The sequence below is a fragment of the Diceros bicornis genome, chromosome 9 (genome assembly GCF_020826845.1).
Source record: "Diceros bicornis minor isolate mBicDic1 chromosome 9, mDicBic1.mat.cur, whole genome shotgun sequence".
NCBI classification, from domain to species: domain Eukaryota; kingdom Metazoa; phylum Chordata; class Mammalia; order Perissodactyla; family Rhinocerotidae; genus Diceros; species Diceros bicornis.
This window is the reverse complement of record NC_080748.1, coordinates 77,157,508-77,183,966: the sequence shown is the minus strand read 5'-3', so window position 1 is coordinate 77,183,966 and position 26,459 is coordinate 77,157,508. Positions and strand designations below refer to the sequence as shown.

Sequence of the window (26,459 nt, the reverse complement as noted above, 5' to 3'; positions counted from 1 at the left end):
AACTTATTCATCTTGTATAGCTGTATCTTTATACCCATTGAATAACAACTGCCCATTTCCCCCTCCTCCATCCCCTGGCAATCACTATTCTATTTTCTGCTTCTATAAGTTTGACTATCTTATATACCTCTCATGTTAAACATTCTAAACACACACACACATAAAAAACCAAAGGGACACACGGACATTTTTGGAGGTAATAGATATGTTTATTACCTTGGTTACGGTGATGGTATCATGGGTGTTATGCATATGTCCAAACTCATCAAATTGTATACATTAAATATAGAAAGTTTTTTTTGTATACCAATTATATCTCAATAAAGCTGTAAAAAAAATTTTAGATAAAAAAAATAAAAAGATTCTCTCCCTAAAAAGTAAAAAAAAATATTTGGACTACTTCCCATTTTTTTTAACTTTTTCTCTGTTCCAGACAATAACATCTCCACCTCTGTACACATGAATAAGAAAAACAATGATTCAGTTGTCAAAAATTACATAGAGTAAAAAGCACATACGTTAAAAAAATACATGCATCATGGAAAACTGTTCTGATAAATAAAAGCGAGAAAATTTAAAGATGTGCTTTGCCCGTAAAAGAAAGAGAGAAATTATGGCTTAAATTGAAAAATCTCCAGATGGAGAGAATTTGGCATGCTATTATTCTTTGAAAGTATGTTCTTAGGTAAGGGAATTGAACCAACTTGCTTAATTCATTAATTAAAAGATACTAATTGATAAAAATGAGGACATGTTTTCTACTTTCTAGAAGCTACAATATTAAATAATTAGCCTCAATTTATCATTCTTCCTCCACTTCACATCTTCCCCTTGTAGGAGTGTATGATTATGTGTGTTTAAGGACTAAAACATATGCAATGCCTCTTAGAACAAGTCTGACAAAAGAAGACCAATGGGCACAAAGGACAGGTAACGGAAGTGCCTGGGAGTGCAGGACCAAACAAAAAGATGACTCAGACACAAGGACAATTGATGGTCAAAGACGGCAAAGGCTGCAACCACAAGCCTCTGAATAACAATGCCTGAAGATAAATCTTTTGTTTTGATGATTACAGAAGTCAATGAAGGAGTCTGATGAATGGTAAAAGTTTATAACACTAAGAGCAAAATATACCGAGAAGAGCTAACTGATTATTGAATTTAAATTCTCACTGTTGGTGGGTGAAGGGAACCCCTGTTATGCTCCTGTAGGTGGATACAGTAGTACAATTTTTCTAGAGAATATGAATTATTTAGGCAATTTTTTATTGAAAAGCTTATTATCTTTTTATTCATTTATTCATTTAGAGCTTTGCATTCCACATCTAAGAATTAATACTAAGGATTTCTGCAACAAGAATGTAAATTATGATATTTAAAATTTGAATAAAATAGGAGACAATTTACATGTCTAATAAAAGAGGATTGCTTAACCATATTATGGAATACTACACAGCCATATCAAAGATTTTGCATGAGAACAACTGGAATAAGCAAATATATTCATTACATATTTTTCAGCAAATTGGCCTGTTAAAAGAACCAGTAGATTATCTAAAATGACAGCTCTGGAGTTGGAGGGCCTGTATTAAAAATTTGTATTAAAACTTGCATCTTTGGCACTTACTATATAAGATAGCAAACTGTCCAAATTCCCAATTTCTTTATCTGTAAAAAGAAGAATAATTATACTTCTTCCTACCTCATCATGCTTGGGGATATTAAAAAAGATAATAGATTCAATGTCCTGGGCATTGTATCTGCTGAATAAGTGCACATAAATGCTGCTGACAGAAGAGCATAAATACACCATTTGTAAAATACATGCATGTTTATATTTATTTTGATTTAGATATTGATACTGATAAGATATACATATAGTTATAAACCTCAACTGTTTTTTTGCTTTTCTCTTTAAGTTTGTGTGATTTTTTTTTTTTTTTTTTTGGTGAGGAAGGTTAGCCCTGAGCTAACATCCATTGCCAATGCTCCTCTTTTTTGCTGAGGAAGACTGGCCCTGGGCTAACATCCATGCCCGTCTTTCTCTACTTTATATGGGATGCTGCCACAGCATGGCTTGATAAGGGATGCATAGGTCCGTGCCCAGGATCCAAACCTGGGAACCCCAGGCCACCGTAGCGGAGCACATGAACTTAGCTGCTATGCCACCAGGCCGGCCCCTAGGTTTGTGTGATTTTTGTTGTGTTTTCTGGTTTGTTTGCTTTGGTTTAACTGTGTCCCCTAAACTTTATACGTGGAAGAGAGTATGAGTCATGATTTCTACTATCTCAGTTGCTTAAGACAACAAAGGTTTATTTCTCACTCGTGTTAGAAGTACTTGGTGGGTCAGCAGATTTCTGACTAATCATCCACATTCAGAGACCCAGGCTAATGGATCATCTCTAACAACGCAAATCCCCATGCTGAGGGGAAAGAGAGATGGCAAATCTCTGACTGCCTCTTAAGCTTCTCTTCCAAAGTGACACACATCACTTTTGCTCACATTTTTTGGCCAAAACAGACACATACTCTGGAGGAGAACCTCAATAATAATAAAAATGTAGCTTTAAGTCATGAAGAGTTTAAAACTAATATGTAGCCTATCATAAGCCATTTTAAGCTTTTGAGCAGACCAGTGGTATGAGAACAGAAAAAGTTGTCCCCCAACCCCAACTCATGGGGGCAGAAATCAGGATGAATAACTGCATATCCATATTGACTATATGAGAGTCATCTAACTAAATGAAAAGATATTTATAGACAATAAGGAATAGAAATCAGGGAATAACAGGATTAATAGGAATTTAAGAGATCATCTGAATTATTCCCCTACCTTCAAGACACAATGACCACACTTAGTCATCACCAGCAGAAGCAGGTAATCTAAATTTAATTTCTGGTGGAAAAAATGCCTTTCCCTGGCCCTGAGGTGGACTATATTGAGGATCCTCAGTACATTCTACCAGAAGAATTTTTTTTTTGGCCCCAGCTGGTGAGCTGATGAGGCTCTTGGGCTTGAGAATCAATGGGCCTTGTAATTGCTTTCCTCACTTCTGTAATCACAGCTGCAGTTGTCACTCATAAATTGCAAAACTAATCCTTCAAAAGTTTCATATTGGCCATTCGCTTTAAAACATCCAGTGCCAACAAGTTTGGAGATGTAGCACTACGAGAAAGGGAGGGCCTTTGATCATTGGTTCGAGCACTGGACTGGCTCTCACAAATTCTCGGTCTTCATTCTCAAAATCCTTATATTTCACTATGGTTCCCTGGGAAATCACTTCACTCATCAATACATCCATTTCCCTGTAAGGAAACTAGAGAAGCTTTTTATTTATCTGTAAAGTACTTCAAAAGACTTAAACGAATTATAAAAAATAAAAAATAGTATAATTCTATACACATATTCAACACCTTTTTAATAAAATAAACTTTAAATATTGCTTAAAAATGGTAGCTAGGGGCCGGCCCGGTGGCGCAAGCGGTTGGGTGCGCGCGCTCCGCTGTGGCGGCCCGGGGTTCGCTGGTTCGGATCCCGGGCGCGCACCGACGCACTGCTTGGTAAGCCATGCTGTGGCGGCGTCCCATATAAAGTGGAGGAAGATAGGCACAGATGTTAGCCCAGGGCCGTCTTCCTCAGCAAAAAAAAAAAAAAAGAGGAGGATTGGCAGATGTTAGCTCAGGGCTGATCTCCTCACAAAAAAAAAAAAAAAAAAAAAAATGGTAGCTAAACACATTAGTGAATCTCTAGAAAGATGAGATAAATATGTTCTTGTCAGAGTTTATTAAAGATTGACATAAAGTCCACAATAATTTTCTTGCACTAGCACTATATTAAAAAACTTAGAAACAAATGAAAAACCACTGGTAAATATATATAGTCCAGTGATTTTCTATGTTTCAGAGATATTTGCATATGCTTTTTAAATTTTTCCATTATATAATTTGTTATTTTTAACAATAAATGAATGAATGAATGAATGAATATCAGTTGTCTGAGGGATACTAATTTTTAATCTTTGTTACTTTAAAAGCGTGATAGGCTTACTCAAGCACTGTAATGACAATATTTTATTAATGCAGGTAGAACAGTGATTCCTGTCTGGGGTTATTGGTGAAAGATTGGGCAAGTCAGAAATGCTTCTGGAATAAAAAACTCCTTCTACCCATATCCCATCCTTCTACTTATAATCATTAGGGACAAACATCAGAGTATGGGAAAAGACCTGTGGTACAAAGAATCTTGGAGACTTTGGGAGTTCTCCACATAAAGAAAACTGTAAGTATTTAAAAAGATAAATGATACAAATAATGGCAAGGATGTAAGGAACCTGGTACCTTTATACACGGCTGGTGGGAATGTAAAATGTAGCCACTTTAAAGACGGTTTCGCAGTACCTTAAAAAATTAAACACAGAGATGCTATATGACCCAGCAATTTCACTTATAGGTATATACCCAAGAGAAATTAAAACACATATCCACACAAAAACTTCTACACGAATGTTCATAGGACATTATTCATAATGCCAAAAGTAAAAACAACCCAAATGTCCATTAACAAGAAATAAATGTGGTATATCCATACAAATGAATATTATCCAGCCATAAAAAGGAAGGAAATACATGCTGCAACATGGATAAATCTTGAAAACATTATGCTAAGTGAAAAAAGCCAGAAACAAAAAGACCACATATTTTATGATTCCATTTATAGGAAATATCCAGATTAGGCAAATCCATAGGGAGAGGAAGTAGACTGACGGTTTCTAGGGGTTGAGGGGAGAGGAGAATAGGGTGTGACTGGGTTTAGGGGTGCAGGGTTTCTTTTTGTGGTGATGAAAATGTTCTGGAATGAGAGAGTGATGGTTGGGTAATTCTGTGAATATACTAAAAACCACTAAGCTGTACACTTTAAAAGAGTAAATTTTATAGTATTTGAATTATATCTCAACAAAAAAGTTAATTTTTCTAAAAGAAAAGTGGAATATAAAATTAAATTTCTGATTTAACATTCAGGGAAAAGAAGTCTTTCTCCTTTTACTCTTTCATGAACAAAATCTGTAATAACGTCAATTACCAATTCCTCCAAAAGCATATTTCATATTAACTTTGCCACTTTCATGTGAGAGGTGAAACTGTACTTCTTATTTTGATAAATTAAAAAGAATGGAACCAGCTTTCCTCGAGATGAATTTTTCCTTCTCCTCCAATCACCTGAGGCTACAGACCTTCCAAAACAGCACAAGCTTATTCAGAGCTATCTGTTTACACAATGCTTTTTCAAAAGCCAGCAATCTCCTCAACACAATGTTATTGAGTTCCAGAAATGTCACTGGACAATTAGATGCTCTCATTCAGAAAGCTCTGAGCAGATATCCAAACTGTTTTCTCTTTTAAATGTAGCATTGAACTGAACTGAAATTGAACAGACCTCAAAGCTAAAGTAGGCTGAGAGAGTGAGCGTGAGTATGTGAGTGTGCATGCGTGAGTGCGGGAGTGTGTGTACGTATGAGACAGAGAGGGAGAGAGAGAGATTATATTTCTCCATATACTTTCACTCATGGAAACTGGATGTACTATCAGTTCTGAAAAGACTAATCTTCCCTCATTCAGGGATCTCAGCTGTCTTTTAAATAAGATACACGTGAGTTGAATTGATTCGACTCGTAGGATTGGCAGGCGGCGACATGGCCTGTGAGCCCTCACTCACCCCTTCCAGAGCAAGGCAGATCCGAGCTTCCCTGGCACTTCTTGATGCTCTCCTCAGCCGAGAGCAGGCAGGAACGTGGGTGCTCACACTTCTTCCCATACCAGCCTGCTTTGCAGTCACATCTCCCACAATTACACTGCCCATGACCTTCACAATGAGAGTAATAAAAAATATATGAAAAAATATATAATGAAGTCAGAATTAGTTTTCATTTCAACAGTGAATATCACAAATGAGTCAGGATCTTAATTAACACAATATAAAACATTAAGGCAAAGGCATATTTTTCCCAAGTTCTTAAATACCTGATTTATATTAATTAATCATGAGGGGTAAAAAAAAAGCAACAACCCCGGAAAAGATAAACAGGTTTCGTAGGGCTATGAACTTGAAGCTATCAAAATCCAGGTGCATGTGATTATATTGGTCTGCTGGGGCCTAAAAGGATATTTCATGGATTTGGCAATTAGTTCACGTGGAAGAGAGCCACAGGAAATGGAAAACAATTTGTTGTTGAAACAGGGTTTTATCTTCTAGAGTCTCCCAGACTTTTTTTTCATTACCTTTTCACTATACCTTCATGCTGAGCCTAGAGACCCTTAGCCTAAAACCAGTAACCTGTGTGGAGTTCACAGTCCTTGAAGACAAATTTAGTATACACAAATGAGGTCAGGAAAGATATGAAATCCCTTTACACATGGACACAGAGCTGGTAAAGAACTGTGATGAGTAGTGGTTTAGTATAGCAAAAACAGTCTACATTATCAATCCAATAAATGGGTTCAAATCCTGGTCCTGCTACCTACAGGCTATTATCTATCCACGTTTATCAAGAAGTACATAACAGATCTTAAAACGCTACACACAAGTGAGTTGTTGTCATTTCTATTCATTTGAGCTCACATATGTCACCAAGCAGGACTCGAAAGGAAACAAGATAACTTAGCCGAGCTTTTCCTAACTCCTAATAAATATGCAGACACTCATTATTGCAGATGCAGAATAAAGTGGATTTCTATAATTGCTGCAAAAATTCCTGAAGAATTTTAAAGGAAGTGGAATTACACTTTCTTTAAGTAAATCAAGTATAATGGTATAATAGACGAAAATACATGCTTTTTTGTCTTTGCCATCTGATATTAATATATATATCATACAATATAGAAATTGGCCTTCAGTGAAGACTGGCCAGTTTTATCAATATTCCGTGAGGTTTGTGGGTAGACATCTATCTTTTGAGTTTGAAGAATCAGACAATCCACACATCAGGAAGCTTTTCACCATCTATTAACCTGGTTCTTCATGGAACAAATCATAAAAGCATAGGTCAACGTGGGGGGAGATATTAGGGTTCATTGAATCCAAATCTCTCATTTAGCACTCAATTCAATTCAACACACACGTCTCGAGCACCCACTAAGTAACAGAGTCTAAACAACAAATTGCTGCCAACCTGACTACTCTGCCTTACAACTTATCATTTTAAAGGAAAAGAAAATTGTGATTGCTAATAAATATGTACGACGTGAATATGATCATTTAAACCTTCAAATATGAGAATTTTTATTATAATAGTTTAATTTATTAGCAATTATATTTCAGAAGTTGTTGGATTCTGTGGCTTCTTGCCATTTATCCCAGTTTAAGAAGTTCCTACCATTCTTTTCAACCCACACGTAATTTAGAGCAAAATTTGCAAACAGAGCTATACTGCAAATGCACAGATAAATAATTTTAAAATAGTTTTTAACATTTAAAGTACCATCAATTCTGCCGTTTTATAGGCACCAGTGGCTTTGAAATTCTTGGAGACAAGAGGTTTCATCTCAAAGATAGTTAGATCTGCCGCGAGTACAGAACATGCTGCCATTTGTGCAAGACTAGTTGTCAGTTTAACAATAAGATTGAAAAACAGAGTTAGATTGACAGAGGAAAAAAGCTTCACTCTGGAAAGTTTAAAATAGCTGTGAAAGTTAGAACAAAACATCCAGTAGGCAACAATGCCAGGAAATCCCTAACTTCCCGGGAGGATGCCACCTGCCACTCCAGTTGCCTAGAGTCACAAGCAGCGACACACACCAGGCGTCAGGGTCCCTATCCCTAGGCACGTGGAATGAAGCAGGAGCCTGTGTGGAGAGAGACCCGTGGGGACTGAGGGGAACACGTTCTCAAGTTCTATGGTTAGAACATAGGTTTAAGAGCAGTCAGTATTTCCTATCCAAGGCTCATTCACATGTTGACACTAAAAAAAAATTGTAGTGGAATAAAACAAATTCATGAAGATGGTCAGCAGTTACTAATAAGATATTTTTAGAGTTAAAATCTGGTCCAATTAATATCAAAATAAGTCAAATTAATTGTGGATGAAATAACAAATTTTGGGAAAAAATGCCATGTTCTAGAAGAAATCTCCAAAAGCCTTTCCCTTCTATGCCCCCATGTTTACTTTCTGTTTTCTTACCTCTATGGTCCTCACAGAGATTTTTTAATCTCTATGCTTTTCCCTCCTAATGTTATGCTATTACTATAGCTTCTGTTTTCTATCCCTCTGATATTTCTGTGCTCTTCTACAATCACTAGGGGAAACGCAGCCTATAATGGCCTATACCACTATTTCCTGTGCATTTAATGCAGCATCATGAACCTTCCCAAGGATGGCTCCTATAAATTTATGCTTCACCTCCAGGCATCGCCAACTCCAAGCAAAGTTGGGAAGAATATATACAATGTGTCCTCACTTTTGCTGTGTGTGTGATGATCCCTAACTTGCTGTGCTTCTGCCTCAGCCTCAGCCTTCACCTAACCAAAGCCCTCTCAATAACCCAGCTGCAGTCGATTGCTTACATATTGGAATGAATTGATGAAATAGCATCACTGCTGTGATTGGCTATGGGATGAAAGGCTTTCCCTCTAAATAGGAAAGCAACAAAGTGGGAAAATATTATCTAGTTCAGGATGACCACTGCTCTCCCTTAAATCATCCACTTAGGAGTCTTCTACACTCTGCCATCAGAAGTCAACATCAATGGAACAAGTTCAAGCTGAGGACGGAAGAGTTATTAAAATATGAATGACCTAAGAACACCATCCATAATGAAGGAAATTCCTGAGAGTCAGTGAATAGATGGTAAGCAGTTTAAATGATGAAATAGTGGCATGTAGGATGTTTTTGGAAGGTTTCACTGCTTTGGGAAAGTAGGAATACCTAAATCAAAGACGCGAATGAACATCATGGAAGAAGCAAACGTAAAAGTAACAGAGAAAAGGTTTAAATAATTCTAGCCTAATATGATGAAAAGCAGTATTGGCATTGGTACTGCATAATCTAATTTGTTTACTAGAGATTAATTGACAAGTTCAAACATAAACATAATTTTTGCTTTCACAGTAATGAAAAGTTATATTCTACATCTTTCAATAACTCAAAATTACATGCTGTCAAAATATATTTCAGAATGTTATGGATTCCACTTTAAATGAAACCGTACTTTTCCTATAAAATCCTTTATGACATTTAATCAGTAGAGTTAGAAATGCAAGGTATTGACACCATGTTCTGAGGCAGGTATTGAGCCCTTCAGAGAAGACAGGAAATCATAAAATGAAATCTCAATTTCTCCTCTGGAGTTACTAGTTTCTCAATTCCAGTACGAAAGTTAAGCCAAACAGAGAGAGAGGGAATCATTTTATGGCGATAAAATGAGGAAGAAGAAAATGCTTGGTTTTGATATATAAAGAAAGGTTTAGAAACAATAAGATCTATTTAGCATGAAAATCCTTTAGACTGACATAACATATATATTAGGGTCTTTTATAAGCAAATAGTGAAAAAGGCATAAAAGAAGAAATTAGGAGACCTGTGTTCTCCATCTAAATGTGTCACTAGTCCATCTTCCTGGGCCTCATCTCACTTTTTCTTTACAATGAGAGAACTAGAAGATGTGAATTTTACCACACTGATCTGAAATTTAATGCTTCCATGCTAGTTTGTCAAATCTGTGTGTGTGTGTGTGTGTGTGTGTGTGTGTGTATAAAGCCTGCAGGAGTTAATTTTATTGCTTCTAACAAGTATTCCTTTAAACTCTGTAGGCAGAGGACCAAGAAAACAGAGATGAAAGATACAGAATGTTGTTGTTTATCCCTGAGATCAAACATGAGGAGAATGAACATCAGGGAATTGCTTTCAAAAGACCTATGAACATGCATTAAACACACACACAAACACACACACACACACCCATAACAATGGAAGATCAACATGGTGGTTAGTGTTGGTATGTAAATGAGACCACAGCAGGGTCTGTATCGCATGGGCAGGGAGTTGGCAGCAAGAGCACACATTGGGTGGCATTGTGGCCATGCTGGGCATGTAGAGCTATCAAGGCTCTTAGGCCACTGTAGGAGAGGATGTTGACACCAAACAAATTTGTAATCCTTGTGCTCTTCTGAGTTAAGCTATCTAAATTCAGAAATATGAATCCAGGACAAATGTAGCTGCATCCATTCCAGTCAAACACTCTTCTGCTATAGAGGATATTTCTTTCTTTTAAAATGATCAAAATGCGGGGCCGGCCCGGTGGCTTAGCGGTTAAGGGCGCGCGCTCCGCTGCTGGCGGCCCAGGTTCGGATCCCGGGCGCGCACCGACGCACCGCTTCTCTGGACATCCTGAGGCCGCATCCCACATACAGCACCTAGAAGGATGTGCAACTATGACATACAACTATCTACTGGGGCTTTGGGGAAGGAAAAAAAAAGGAGGAGGATTGGCAATAGATGTTAGCTCAGAGCCGGTCTTCCTCAGCAAAAAGAGGAAAATTAGCACGGATGTTAGCTCAGGGCTGATCTCCCTCACAAAAAAAAAAAAAAAAAAAAAAAAAAATGATCAAAATGCTCATGAATTGGAATCTGATGTTTAGAAGTAGCTTCTTATGAAGTAGAATGAAGACCATCAAAGTTTGCGGAAACAAGTTAGATCTAACTAGTACCTGTTATTAAAAAAAAGTCCATTCAATATATTGATTTCCCTTTCAAGACAATGAAAACTGAATATACTTAATCATTTCCTTCAGTTTCTTTCCTTAATGCTTTGGTAATCCAGAGTGACAAATTTCCCCACATAATATGGTCTATCAATCACTCTATTTTCCAAACTAATGGAACTCTAGTCTACTCTAAGCCAGAGTTTCATATTTTCATCATTTCGGTAGACAGGACAAGCCAAAAGATAGAGTTTAAGGTCACAGGGCAGCATATTTATCCAATTATGGCATTTGGGGAAACAGATCAGTGTAGTAAGCAGCCATCAGGAATAAAGGAGTTATTTTAGAATCAGGAAGTAAATTCAGTGGAGCAGCTCATAGAACTGAAGTAAACAGAACAGTCGGTACATTTCAGGATGGCTGGTCATGCCCTGGTCATTTTAGTCACAGCCAAATTTTGTCAACAATATCATCTTTGAAGTGTGTGTGTGTCTGTGTATGTGCATGTATCTGTGTGTGTGTGAGTCATGTTTGCTTATGGTTGCATTCATGCTCACACACACACACACACACACACACACACACATACCATGTGGATGATGAACCACAAATATGAATGAAAGAAGAAATAAATAAAACAGATTTATTTGCAAGCAGGGATCATGTTTTAAAATATTTGTACCCATGATGTGGTAGGCACAAAATATTTATATTTAAATGCATTACTGAATAGATGAATGGATAGAGATGGAATGAATAAAATGAGAATGTCAATTAAAAGAGCCAGCTGAAACAAATCCATTGAGAGATTTCCTTTGGACTTAAATAAGACCAACACCCTCAGGATGGCAAGAATGGGAGCTAAAAATACAACTGCATTTCATCTGAGCCTTATTACACTCCAGCCTTGCAAAAATCACTAGAGAATATCGATGTAGTTAGGTTCCTTCTGTCTTATAACACTAAAGTACTAACATACTCAATAATCAACTGCATGGCACCCTTCCTATGGCGCAACTTAGACTGGCAATTAGGAAAAGTATGAAGACTAAGAATTCACTAAGCATAATATATAGAATTCTACAGATTTAGTCAGAATGAAGAAATACTCCAGAGGTTGATGCTTGCCCCAGATCATAATGATGTTCAGAGAAGCTTAGGTTTATCAGAATTTTGAGCATCTAGAGGACAGTTCTTTCTTGCCAAAATAAAGCAAAATTAAAGAATTTTATTTGCATCACTTGGAGATTAAATTACATGAGTAATTAGGCTACATGTGTTTTCAGATGACACTTAATGGCAGTGTGAACTTTGTCAAGTTACTTAATTTCTTTGAACGTGTTTTCTCTTCTGTTAAAATGTAGATAATGTCTCCCTCTCTGAGTTAGTGTGAACATAAAATGGAACAAGGTGTGTGAACAAGTTGGTAAGTGTCTAACAGAGTAGAGTCTCTGTTAATGTGAGTTTCTTCTTTCCTAAATTCCTCATTTTAAGTGTGGGAGGCAGGCTGTGGAGAGCTGGCCACACTCAGTTCACTTTAACAAAAAAAATAATAAAATCACAAGTACAGACTGATGTCTTATTGCTCCAACAACAGCCTATTATCCTATCACTTCTTCCCACCCCCACCTGTCTACACCCACAGCATGGAGACCACAGAGAAAGGGTCAAGTATTCTCTCCTACTCTCCTATGATAAGCCCCACCAACCACGTAACCATAAATGCCCAATCACTTAACTTTATCTGAAATCTCATAGGATAGGGAAGAATGGAAAATGTGAGGGAGAAGAAAATAGGGCAGAAGGAAGAAGGGAGGGAATAGATGAAGTGGAAAATTTCAGATTCCATGGAGACCTCCTTAATGGCCTTTACCGGCCCAACCTACCAACCTATAGTAGTAACTCTAAGCCTAGATAACATGCAACAGGAATTGTGAGCTTATAAAAGGATCAAAGCATCTATACCCATCTTCACCCCATGGCCCCACTCCCTCACAGTGAAGCAGACCAGCTCACATGACCCTGAATTATCATTATAAAGTAGTTACTTTGAATTTTTCAATCCCACTCCAAAATCAGGATCGTAGGTTTACAAGGAAGAGTGTGCCCTATGTTAAAAAAAACAAAAGCATCATAGCAGATAGTTACAAACTTATAATATTTATATATAGCCTGATTATCTCCTTTATTTTCCTATTTTAAATTGTATGAATTCATGTTTTATCTCACAATCTTAAAATGACACTTAAAATGACATTCTTAAATGGTGTTTCTTGAGCCCCCAGTACAGTTTTTACTACCAACTCCGTGCTTACGACTCTAAATTCTCAGGTTCAGCCCTGAACCTTCAGACTCACATATTCAACGGACTGAAAAAAATCAACTTTGCCTTGTCATTGGTCCTTTACGCTCGATATGTCTAGAAACAAATTTGACAACTTCCTTCTATATTCCCCATTTCAGTAAATGGCACCAACATTTATCCAGACAACCAGACTAGGAACCTGGTGACTAATGTGCTCCACTGCCTAAAGCCATCACTAGCACACCATTGCCTTTAGAATAGAGTCTAGTTCTGCAGCAAAGTAAAAAGTCCTCCAGTTCTTGTTTCTGACTAGCTTTGCCCTTTGTTCCTTGTACATTCTGGTGATAACCAAACTGAGTCTAGTCCCCTGCATAGATCATATGCCTCTACTCCCTCTGCCTGGGGTGCCCTTCTCATCTCTCTTGACCTGCAAGCCTACCCTTTAGGGCAGAACTGTACGTGCATGGTGATCCAAAAGCATCCTGCAATGTGTGAGCCATACATCACCACCTCTGTGAAGAGCCTCATTGCCCTCATTAAGATGTCAAACAAGCCCACGCCCCAAAATTCTCAACCTCCTTCTCTCTTCATTTTAATCTACAGCATTATGCCCATGAAAAGTATACAGCACTGACCTACCATACATTTAATTTTTTTTACTTTGTTCATTGTCTCTCCAGCCCTACTGGGATGTAAACTCCATAAGGAGAGGGATTTTATCTGCTGTTTTCACCACTCTGTCCCCACTATAAGTTAACAAATGCATGAACACAACTCTCCCATATCACAGTATATTAAAATTGTATGTCTATGTGGTAGTTGTCTTTGCTAAATAGTAAATTTCTTGAGGGCAGAGCCTATGCTTTTTTATATTTTATACTGTAATATTCCACACAGTGCCTCTAGCATAGTTGGCTCTCAATAAATGTTTGTTATATTAAATTGAAGTTTAAACAAAGACTCATTCAGTAAATAAAGAACCTTTAAATTTCTTCAGATTCATAGACCTTGTTAACATTTTGATTCTATCTCCTAGCTTTGGGACCTTAAGAAAATTATGGAACTTCCCCAAGCCTCAGTTTCCCCAATTATAATATGAGAATAAATATATTCTCTACCTCATAGACTTTTATGAAGAATAAATGCAACAATCTGGGAAGGGCTTAGCACAGTGTCTGCCACATAGAACCCACTCAATAGTTCTAGCTGTTTTATGACCATTGTCTTGATAATGATGATGATAAAGAACACATATAGAATGAATAATAGAAAAATCTGAAAAGGGCATCTCCTCAAGAGAACAGTGTTCACAGAATGTTTAGGAAATTCTCCCAAGCACCAGGTAATCAAAAGAGGGAAACACTTCTGCAATGGGAAGTTTTAGCAGCAGGCTCCCCTTAGCTGGGCCAGAAAAGTCTTCACTGTTGGAGAATCGTAATTAAATACGGCTGCTTTTTTATTTCCTTTTGGTGGCAAACTTTCAGGAGACCAGTGGAGTTTCCTCTCTCTCTACCTACACCAATCAGGCAGTCAAGCATAAAGAGACGTATATGCATATGTCTCTGCCTTCTGGATTGTCAAATATAACCAGACTGAAAATCCATAACTCCATTTTCACTAAATGACAATTTTTCAGATAAATCTGATTGCTTTTTTTTTTTTTTTACTTTGGACCATTAGAAATTCTGGCAGGATGTGTTTTTTCCTTTGCATTTAGACTGCAAGCTCCATAAAGTCAAGGATCCTGTTTGTCTCCTCCACTGCTGGAACCAGTAGCCCAGATGCAGTCCAGACCCTGGCAAACAGTATCTATTCCATAAATATTTATGGCATAAAATTTTTGAATCCACTAATTGATATTCAATTCTAGACTAAATTTCAGAACAACTCTAGTATATAAATTATACCAAAGAATTAATGCATCAAAATATCTATGATAATTATATTATCCTAAGTTTTGTAATATATTAATACAGCTGTCATAATGGTATCTCTCCTGCTCATTGTCATCAGGTCTGCTAGTTTTGTATTCTTACAGTTGAGCAATAGATATCTGGAGGTAATGGTTCTCCTTGGTGAGGAATTACACTAATTTTAAGAGAGTGGGTGCATTTATATCTCTAGTCTTTGCCCAACGTGTGAATTCTCTAAAGGTTTTCCAAGTTACTAATAGGAGCACTGTGAACATCTGGTGCTTTAGAATGCACATTCAGTTCTTTCAAAGCTTTTGTAAGAAACAAAATGAATCTTGAAAATAGGGAAATGACTGTTTTTCATTTAAAAATAGGAATTAGGAGAGCACTTACCTGAACAGAAGTCATCAGAATATCTGTCATAGACAGCTCTGCAGTCCCTTTCGTCACACTCACAGGTGTCCCCATGAATATCTCCCCAGTCTCCAGTCGGGTCAACATCGTGGCAAGAACATTCACCACACACACAAATGCCTAGACAGGAGAAATAATTTTACATGGGCTAGTGAACAAAAATCATGAAAGAAAGCATTTCACATATTGCTTTTTCTCCTGTGGATTACTTTGTATTTGGAAAATATACATATTCAGGAAAAATATTCTACAAAGAAAAACACCATCTAAAGTTGACAGTAGAGATTCTATGATAAACAAAAGTCATTATCTATGTTTATAATTATGTGGGATTGCAGGATGTGTCAATAGCACTGTGTTGGTTTGTCTCAACACCAAAAAACTAACATAAGCTATAATTCTTGCCCCCAAGAAGCTTACAATATATTTGACAAAAAAAAAACCTAATGAAAGAAAAATCAGCAAACAATGAAGGTATGAGTACTAATGTTTTGTAAACTAGGACATAAATACTGTAGGAGTTGGGGAAGGGCTGAAGTGATTAGGGTAGATGGTCTGGATATGCAGAGAAGGGGAAATGTTCTAGGATCCCAGGAGCGATTGGAGGTGGAACAACTCAAAGAAAATCAAGAAAGTGAGAATAAGCAAAGAAGAGTGGGATGGACATGGGCACTCTAAGGAGTCCTGCATCACTCGAGCAGAAGGTGCACGTTAAGGAAAACTAAGAAGTAGGGTTTGCTAGATCAGATGGGCTCCGGTTATAGAGGATGTTGGAGATCAGGTGAGAGACATAACCTTGGTTTTTGGAGATTTGCATAGGGGAAGTGCCCAGTTGCAGATCATATTTACTTTGTGTAGTTTATCCATAATCATCTTTAGGGCAACCAGCTAATCATTTGAGGGAAAAATAAAGTTAAATCTCTTCTTACCTCTTATATCAAAGTAAATTCCAGGTAGATCAAAGATTTAAGGATATAAAATAAAACCATGAAATACAAAATAAATGTTTTTCATTCAAAACCCCCAAAGCAAATTACTAACAGGAAAAAAAGAAATAGATGTAACAACATAATAATCTAAAATTTTGATTGGAAGCAAACACTAAAAAACTAAAACATTAAAATAGTTGGAACAAATAGTCATATGTATGTAAAAGACAAAAAGCTACCTTCACAAACATAAACAATTCTTAGGAATCAATATCCAAAGGAAAAGTATGCCTAAAAAATAGACAAAGGTAAAGAACACCAATCAAAAATTTTGTAGAGAAGTAATGATGATAGATAAACATAAAAAATATTTACTACTCAAACTACTATTGCTAAGGGGTGGAGGTAGGGGACCTGTAAAACAATGGTGAGTTAGAATTATTTTGGATGTCAGATTGGCAGAGGTGAAAAAGATTGCTAGGATCAAGAACTGATGAGTGTCTGGAGCACAAAGTGTACAACTTTCTGAGAGGCAATTTCACAATATGTACTTTTTAAATACGCGTTACTATTTAGCAAACAGTCCACTTCAATTAATATATCCAAAGGAGAGGAAAAATACACAAAAGTACACGGTCAAGAATATTAACCATGGTGCTATCCATGTTATTGAAAAACTACTAGTGACCTAAATATCGATCAAAGGGGAATTAGTGCAGTAATGGTCCATGTGTAGCTTGGACTACCTAGCAGCCATTAAAAGTAATAATTAGGTTTTTGCTCTGTGAACAAAGAAAGATATCCAAAATATAGGATTAAATGGAAAAAAGCAAATTACAAGTTAGTATGTATAGTATGATTCAATTTTTGTATTAAATAAGAAGAAAATACATATCAGGGAGGCACATAGATGATGAATTTTTAAAAATAATTAAATAAAAACACCAAGCTGAAAGGTCATGTACCAAAATGTAAAAGGAGATTAGATCTGGATGTTGAGATTATGGATCATTTTCTACTTTATTATGTTATTTTTTTAAATGAATACACATTGCTTTCATAATAGCATAAATGATGCGGGGGATGGGTATGTGTTAAAGTCAGTCCAGTGTGAGTCCACATGGGCAATAAGGGACATTTATTCCATCACTGATTAGCTACACTGTCTACAACACAGATGTTTTGGCCCCTGAAGATGGGCAAACAAGGACAATGAGATAGGTGTGTGCGGGCATTAGTATCTATCTCCCACCTAGTAAGTATTGATAAGGAAAGAGCTCTAGAGACAGGAGTGGTGCCTCCTGAGAAAAAAGGACTCATTGCAGTGCCTGCCCCTGACTTGCCATCATGTATCCCTGAATCTCACTGGCTACTGGCCACTTTTAGGCTATTTTCTGTTCTGCCTCTGCCAGATCTCAAATCAGAAAGCTCCGAGCACCAGGAAGCAGGGAGGCAGGAGGTGAGCTGGCGGAGAGGCACAAGGAGTGTGTTTCTGAAGGACGTCTGTCTCTCCGAGCCCACGCATCCCTGCTGCAGAATCCGGCCCTGATCTACAGCCCGATCAGTTCTATTTTTCTCCTCTCTCTCTCAACACCTAAGTGATTATTTTCCACAGTAACTCAGTTCAAGCTTCAGACACTGACATCACAATGGTGACTACAGACCCTATTCAATAAAAGGATTTAAGCAGAAACATGTCCTTACATAATAAAGGAAAACAAGGTGAGTTAGTATGATATACAGTCAGATCTATTCTGCATAAGTAAAGGAGAGAACTTTTCTTTATGATTTTTGTTCTAAGTTCAGGCCTTTTGCTTTCCTTTCTCTACGTACAGAAACGTGGCACATTTTACTCTTCTATGTCAATTTTTAAAAGGATAAAATTGGTTGCGTGTTAAGGTTTTCCATGTTAGTGTTATCTATCAAAACGCATCATTTATTTATAAAAATGAAAAAAAAAAGTTTTCCAGCTTTCTAGATTTTTAATTTTATAGAAGGAAATATGGCCACTTATTTATATCACCCAGTAGGCAAAGAACAGTCCAGCAAGGCTCTCTTTTATCCACCAGTACAGCTGACAAAGCGAAAAATAAGTATTTTCAAGGTGTTTTACAAAGCGTTTAAAACTGACTTTATATCAACAGTTAGTTAACTCATTTTAAATTATATTTTAGCAATACTAATATATTTTTAAAATTCATGTCTAAGGTCAGTCTAAATTTTATATGCCTATTTGATACATAGTTTCCATATCTATTGTGTTCAATATCACATTTTTATTATTGCATATAAAAGTTAAATGACTCCATACCAATTCCACATTGCAAACTCGCCTTCAATTTACTCATAATTAAGACAAGAGAGTTTCTTGAATGCTCTAGATAATTAGATGCTCACACTGTAGATAGTTCTGTTAGTCAAGAGACATTTAACAGAAGTATCTATAAGAATTGCCTTTTAGCTGCACTGTGCTATTTCTGGATGGCCGCCAAAGAAATTAGAGTCCCTATGTTAACTATTTGTTCAGTGAGGCTGAAAGAATGACAGCAACTTCTTATCTTTCTTCTTTCTACTCAATAAAAAATAAGAAAGAGAAGATTGTGGGTATAGTAATTGTGGATTTACAGCAAAGTCAAACACTATAAAAGACGACTTCCTCCCACACTGAAGGAAATAGAGAAAAGGAGTGTTAACAGTTAAGGGCTTTGTTTTCCTCCCCATTACGTAGTAAAGTGTATGAATGACACACCTCTGTTACTGCAGATTTTGCCATCTGGAGACGTGCATCTTCGCTTGCTCTCCCAGGGGGTGATATCACACTGGAATTCACATTTATCTCCATGCCAACCAGCCTCGCAGTAACAGTTTCCACAGTAACACTTTCCATGGCCTTTACCCAAAATGAATTTTACACGGTGAGGAAAAAAGCAACTTTTAAAAGCAAAATTAACTTTCTACCTCTTTGTGATCATTTTTGCCTTTTGAAATTACATATCCGCTCCACAGTTCTTGCTTAAAATAATCAAATTACATAGTTTGCCCCCAAAACATCACAGTTGCACCGATACCTACATAATTATATACATAAAGCAAGCCAAAGTGTCCTCTAACTTGTCCTAGCCAGGTAGCTGATTAAAACGAAAAGAAATGAAAGAATATTTAAAGAAATGACATGAAAGAATGTCTATCCAATCTCAAAGGTATGCATCAAACTCAAATGTATGTGAGCATTCACTCTAAGGGCATTTCTTGAATTAGTCACTGAAATATGTCATTTGAAATCAACTATTGAGAAACCAATGGTGCATATTTACTTGGATGCACATTATTAATGACTGAACCATTTCTTAAACCAGAGGGAGTATTTCATCTTTCATTCAACTGTGTCCCACAAGCTGTTGTGTTTCACCACGTGGAAAAGAGGTTTTCAGCTAAATCAATGTTGAGTAGTCATCTAGAGCAATATTGTGGACTCTTGGTCTCACAATGAAATTCCCAACCTATTTGTCAAGGGACTACAAATGATAGGTAAGGGTACCTACAAGCAACTGTACTGAATTATCACATTATCACTTCCTGTATCCATATCTAGCAATCCTACAAATTCTCAAAAGATGGCAATTCTATTTACCTCAAAATTACTTCTTATGTCCTCCCTTTTTGTAGTTATGTCACCCAACTATGAATGTCTGTTCTTGTTCTTGGAAATATGATGAAAATCAGGGTCACACTGGATTTTGTTTTTTAGTCTACTCTTTCTGTTTTATGGGAATTTATGTTTTATCAGAATCTATGGCTAAAGTCTTTGTTCTTCCCCCTCTCTTCTCCTAAAGTCCCAATTCCAGAGGGCCCATGGGAAACTAATTGTGAGGCTATTTTTCTTTCTAAACACTAGCATTTCTGGCCAACAGCTAGAGTGTCAATAGAGTCTGTGAAACTCACATAAGAAGGGAGAATACAATAGAATATTCTGGTCTAGCATAGGCTCTTCTTGTCGATCAAATGAGACTTCCTTCAAGCAGACATGCATCAGAGAGACAGAGATGGTGAGAAAGAGAGTTATAGAGAGATAAGAAAGAGACAGGGACCCAAGCATATGATGCCATATTTTCTGTCTAAATGAACTGTAGTTGGGGTATCCATGGAAAACCGCTTCTTAACCTAATGGACAAGGATCATCTCTACAACAAATTTTAATTTTGATTTGTTCACTTGAGCAAATGTAAAGGTTATCAAATGATTTCATCAATAATAAAACATAAAAGCTATACATTTTATCAACTTAAAAACATCTCTGTGTACACACACAAAAATGTCACATTCCTGTGCTATATCACAAGCCTCAGGAACTTGAGGATTACACTGAAGGAAAGCAGGACAACTGTGTGTTAAAAGCTTTTCGTAAGAGTCAGTTTTTTAAAGACTTGATTAACTTCTTAAACTAGAAGTTATTTCTTCTGTAATTTCAGGAAATTTATGTAAGGTGCTACATATGTAAGGATTACCATTATATTAACAAATGATGATAAATCTACATTCTTTACACCCAAATTCTTTGTATATTTATAAAATTCAGCATTGAATTAGAATTTTACTAAAAAATCATTGAGATAGAGGTGAATGAGGAAAGAAAAATCTTGTAAGGCTATACCTGCATGCAGTTATGGAAAATTAAAAAGATATTCTCATAACTCAAATGAAAATATTATAACATGACACATCTGGATAATTGAGATAAAATAGAAGTTTCAGGACGATATACATTCCAGGCAATAAACATCATTCTTTGCTTTGTATAAACTGATGGAGCAAGAAAATCTCCTCTTGAATTGCTTCACTAACGGGCTGTAGAATCATCTCTCAACAGATTGGTTTCACGTGAGTGACATGAGGAATGATCTAGAATCCTAGTCAATGTCACCCCTAGAGGATGTTTACTGGAGTGCCTGTGTCTGTGGTCAGAGACTTGGCACCATGAAATTGCTTAAGCCTCAAACAAATGGAAATAATAAGTGGAAAGGTTGAGAGTTAAACATTTCCAGTTGTGTTGTTTCAAGCTAAATGTTTATGTTTACATATGCAAATAAACTTTGCTTGAGTGGTGTGCATCAGAACACACTGGCCCCGAGCAGGTTCCCTTCCTCTTTTTCGACCTGTAATAATTGGAAACGAAACATCAAGAGGACAAATACATAATATTTGTGGGTGGATTTATCTAATTGTTCTAATCATTTTGAACTGAGCCCTTTAGCAGAATTGTCTGAGCAGCGTCTAGCTTAGGTCACTGGCTTGAAAAATGAAGGTTTTGTGTTTGTTTGTTTTATCCTGGTGGGTTGTACAGCAAGGAAACCAGAGGGAAAGAACCAAGCAGACCTAAAATCAAAGCATCTGAATGACCACAGGAATTGAAGCTACAATTTGTTTTCATAAACAAAGGGACAGCTTGTCGTATGTTAGTGACACTTTCTCTGCGGCCCTCTGGTTTCTCCTGGCCCCATCTGCCCCTGATCCTCCCAGGGAAAATATTCTTCTGAGATTACCCATTCTGCATGCAGGATAGGATTCCATGGACTGGAATCTTGTCAAAGATAAATGAAATAAGCAATGACTTATCAACAGAGAGATGAGGCCAGACGCAACCAGGCTAAAACATCTAATAACAGCAGAGAAGAGTTTACCTAAAATGAAGGGATTCTCACTTCTCTCTACTTTCCTCTCCTGTGCCAGCCATGGTTGCAAACTGAAACTTGGAACAGGCGTGCAGATAGGTAAACAGAAGAGAAGGACATTACAGGTGGTAAGGAGGGGCTCTTCTCATGGAGCTTCAAATTCCAGGGCACCGATGATGCAACTGTCTATGGTGAGGGGTCAATGGCACAGTTTTTGGTGCCAAACAGACACCAGACTAAATTGCACCACAAATGGTGGAATGACCCTGGGTAAGCTACCGGTTCCTACATCCATCTGTTTGGATAAAAATAATTCTTACCCTAGAGTGATGTTGTGAGACTTAACACAATGAATGTAAAGTATTTATTATATCGGTTAGTACTAGTAAACATGCAATAAGTGGACTAACAAAATTAGATTGAGTGATGGCGGTGCATAGAAAAGATCATGAAAAATGTTATTTAAGTGTGTGGGGGGATAAACTCTAGTCTAATAATCCTATCGTCTTTAGATGTCGCCAACAGGACATAAGACTATTTAAAGGTTTATGGTTTAGAAAGGGAAAGAGAATGAAATTAAAACATGCAATTGAGAGATTGGGAGAAAAGAGACAGAATAAAAGTGCTTAAGGTGGAGCAGAGAAGACGAAGTCCAGCTAGGACCACTTCAAGAGTGCGCACTTGGCCTATTGCCATAATGATCTGGCTTGCCTCTGGGAACAAGCTGATTTTGCATTTAAAAAGTACTAGTTTACTCTGAATGCCATAGTCTAACTCTCCTTATAGGAAATGTTTTCCAAATAAACATATCTTCAGATTAAATTATTAAACTTAATGCAGAAGTTTATAGAGAGATACAAGTACAAAACAGGTGAAAAATCAAGTACTGTTATTAGTTTCTGCAAAGTTAATATACATACCTCCACATATTTCCTCTGTTTCATCATCTATGCATTCTCTATCATCACACTCACAAAATTTACCATAAACGAGTCCATTTCCATCTGAATTATCACACTTACATCTGCCACAGTGACATGTACCTAAACCATTAAAATAAAGCAAAAAATATTTGTTAAATGCATATAAACTATAAATAACAAATTTTTAACCTATCTCTTTCAAGGATATAGACAATTCAAATCAATTTAATATTCCAATTATGTATTACTGGGGGTATAATGAGATAGATAATGACATTCTTGCTTGAGATTATTGTAGAACGGCAATTACATTTTATAGCACACAGATATTATGATTGACCTCTAATAGTTACATGAACGTAAATTTCACCTCCCAAGTGCAGAGCTACCTTATACATGTCCATTCAATCAATGTGTGAATGAATATCTTCTGATTACACCTGGGTCTGAAGTGAACTAAAGCAGAGAATTCTAAGCTTTGTGCGGGAAGTAACCTTGCTTATCTTCCTCATCAGTATTTATTCAATGCTTTGCACAATATTTGAGCATACTATTTATATAATAAATATTTGTGGAATTCATTATTAAATGCATAAACGAGAAACTTAGATGCTCCTAATAATTTCACATCCACATGTTAAACTGACACACATGTCCTTATGACAATGGTCTCAGAGTGAGTTTTCTTAGGCATAGCACCCTGGGATCTCACCAAAACCTCAGGGCAGCTCAGGGTGATACAGAGGCACTGGAATCATTTTGTCTACCTCCTGCCACATATTCAGCCAAGTTTGATGATTTAACTATAACCCCTGAGAATGATTTCAGTGATAGTAAAACAGCATTTAAATGATATTGAGAGATAGACTGTCTAGTTGAGGAACTTCCTTTTTTAATACTTATTTTTCAATTTTTAATTGATCATCACAGCAATCAACACATATTAATTGAGACTTAATCACTCACTAGCTACCATCCTAGACTCTGGAAATGTAACAGGAGCTCAAGTCAGCCATAATGCTCCCTCTTAGAGTTTTATATGAGTAAAAACCAGTGTGATAAAATAAATGGTGAAGTGCAAAGTGTTGCAGAAGCGCATAGCAAAGGGGATTTAACTGAGACCTGGTAGTCAAAGATACAGTCCCTGGGGAGGTAGCTCATAAACTGAGAACTGAGAGCCAAGTAAAAAAACAGCTCAGAGAAATGAGAAGACGAAGAGGCCCACTTCCAGACAACAGCGGAGTCTCTACGGTGAAAGAGGAAATAAGAGAAAAAAATCAAACATGGCTGCAGTATAGAAAATAACATGGAAAGTGGCATGAAATGAACAGAGTAACGAAGATGCATTTTATGGAAATCTTACAGCTCATGTGAAAGATTTCTAACTTTAATCCAAGAAGAACCAGAAGCCAAAGAAGTATTTTCAGCAAGGGAGTCATGTGATCAGTCATGCATCTTTACCAGATTACCCTGGTTGTCATATGGAGAATGAACTAAAATGAGGTAAAAGTGGATATGAGGAAATGTTATTAGATTTGTCTGCAGGAAAGAAGATAGAGGCTGACCAGTGTGATGGCAGTGAGGTTAGAAAGAAGCAAATACACTTGGGGATATTTTCAGGAGGAAGAATAGATGACTCGGTGACTGGGTATGAGGGGTGAAGGATAGGGAGAAACCAAAGACAATATTGTTATTTGACTTGAGCTACTGGATATTGACAATTCTGTATGTGGTGTACCGGAAAGAGCATGGAGAGAGGACTAAGGTAGACTTGTAGCCAAATCCAGGTTTTAATCTCCACTAGTTATACATTTTTGAGGTCATTACTTTCTTCTCTAACTCTCAAATTCCTTATCCGTAAATAATATCTACTTCATAGAGCTGCCGTTAGGACCAAGTGATAAATATATCACCCAGGCATCTTTCTAAAAACACTACTGTGTCTAGTACAGTAGGCTTTCAGAAAACTTTGGGTTCTTTGTTCACTCCCATTGAGATATCGAGTTTATTAGTCATATTCACAAATATTTTCTCAGACTCACTTTATATTTCTGGACCCCACAACGTCCTGTTTTCATACCCTCTGCTTGATTCTGTTATCCAGGTCACTTGTAATTTGCTATTATCTGTTGGAGTTTTTTCTCTCACAGTCACATATAAATGACGATTTTGCAGAATTTGAGCTTGTTATTTTTCTTCCTGGGGAATACTCGTATAAATTTTACTTTTATTAAACTTCATTTTCTTGTATTTTTTCCTGAAAACTATTTTAATTTATAAAAGTTCATTTCAAATCTAATACTGTAATTCACGATATTGCCTGATCTCATTTTTCTCTCTAATTATCACCCTTCTTTTCTATTTTCACGTTTATTCATACGGTCTTTCAACCATCCACATATCCATTCATTAAATTTTCTTGTTGCCTATTATATTATTGGCAAAGCACTAGGTGCTATAGGAGATTATAAGATGAATAAAATTAAAACTAAGTAAATCATAGACCAGGAAGAAAGAGCTAGATGATCGGTAATATATATGTATATGAAACCAGATGACGCAAAGTCATTTGCAACAGATTTGTGACAAATGCTTTATAGAAAGTATAAACCTCAATCTGGCTCTGTAAAGGAGGAAATGCACAGTAAAGGGGTAAGTTCTTTAGTTGGCACTTGATATACAGATAGAATTTCAACAAGTGGAGATGGAGAAAAGACTTGTGGCACTGAGGAAAGAGCCTGGAATAAAGAATAAGAATGGAGAATTAAAGAACAGTGAAGCATCGGGCTTGAGTTTGAGAAAAGGGTAGGTTAAAGGCAGACAGCAGAGGATCAAGAATATTGGTCAAGGGGGCCGGGCTGGTGGCGTAGTGGTTACGTTCGCATGCTCTGCTTGGGCGGCCCAGGGTTCACAGGTTCAGATCCCGGGTGCAGACCTCTGCACCGCTCATCAAGCCATGCTGTGGTGGCGTCCCATATATAAGGTAGAGGAAGATGGGCACAGATGTTAGCTCAGGGCCAATCTTCCTCAGCAAAAAAAGGAAGATTTGCAACAGATGTTAGCTCAAGGCTAATCTTCCTCACCAAAAAAAAAAAAAGAAAGAAAAGACTATTGGTCAAGGATTTTAGATTTTATCTGTTGGGACAGGAGCCTTTCATGGTTTGGGAGCGAGATGTAACCTAGGGCTATGGACACAGTAGTTGTTTTTAGGTAAGACGGGCAGGAACAGCCTCTGCCTCTGAATCCTACGACTTCTCACTGACGTCCCCCACAGGCAGGCTCACTCCCATCCACACATCTGAACCGTTCCTGGCTGATGTGGGAAGTTTACAACAGCTCAGAGACTTCCTGTCTCACTCATCAAGTAGAATTCACAACTGAAGCTCCAAGATACGGCATATGGAAGCCCAGGCAAAAGTGCCAGACTCCTGTGTTCATGCTATGCCATACTGCATCTCTCTCTTGGTTGCCAGTTAACTCAGTCTCTAGGATTGGTTTTCTGCTTTATGCTAGACTATTTTAGCTCTGACTTTTCATTCTGCCTAATATAGCTTTCTGTCTCTAGGATGACTCCCCTGCCTTGAACACTAGCCTATACCCCTGCGCCATGGCA

The 26,459-nt window shown here is 37.1% G+C and overlaps 1 protein-coding gene across 1 annotated transcript in view; it reads right to left on the bottom strand.

Annotated features, from left to right (window-relative positions):
* The window catches only part of ITGBL1 (integrin subunit beta like 1), a 114,169-nt gene that overhangs the window by 83,548 nt on the left and 4,162 nt on the right, over positions 1–26,459 (bottom strand). Inside the window, exons 2-5 of the mRNA XM_058548443.1 lie at positions 22,844–22,966; positions 19,004–19,144; positions 15,305–15,445; positions 5,714–5,860 (exon numbers count right to left, since the gene is read on the bottom strand). Coding sequence (XP_058404426.1) covers positions 5,714–5,860; positions 15,305–15,445; positions 19,004–19,144; positions 22,844–22,966 — 552 coding nt within the window. The remainder of the gene's footprint in view (positions 1–5,713; positions 5,861–15,304; positions 15,446–19,003; positions 19,145–22,843; positions 22,967–26,459) is intronic.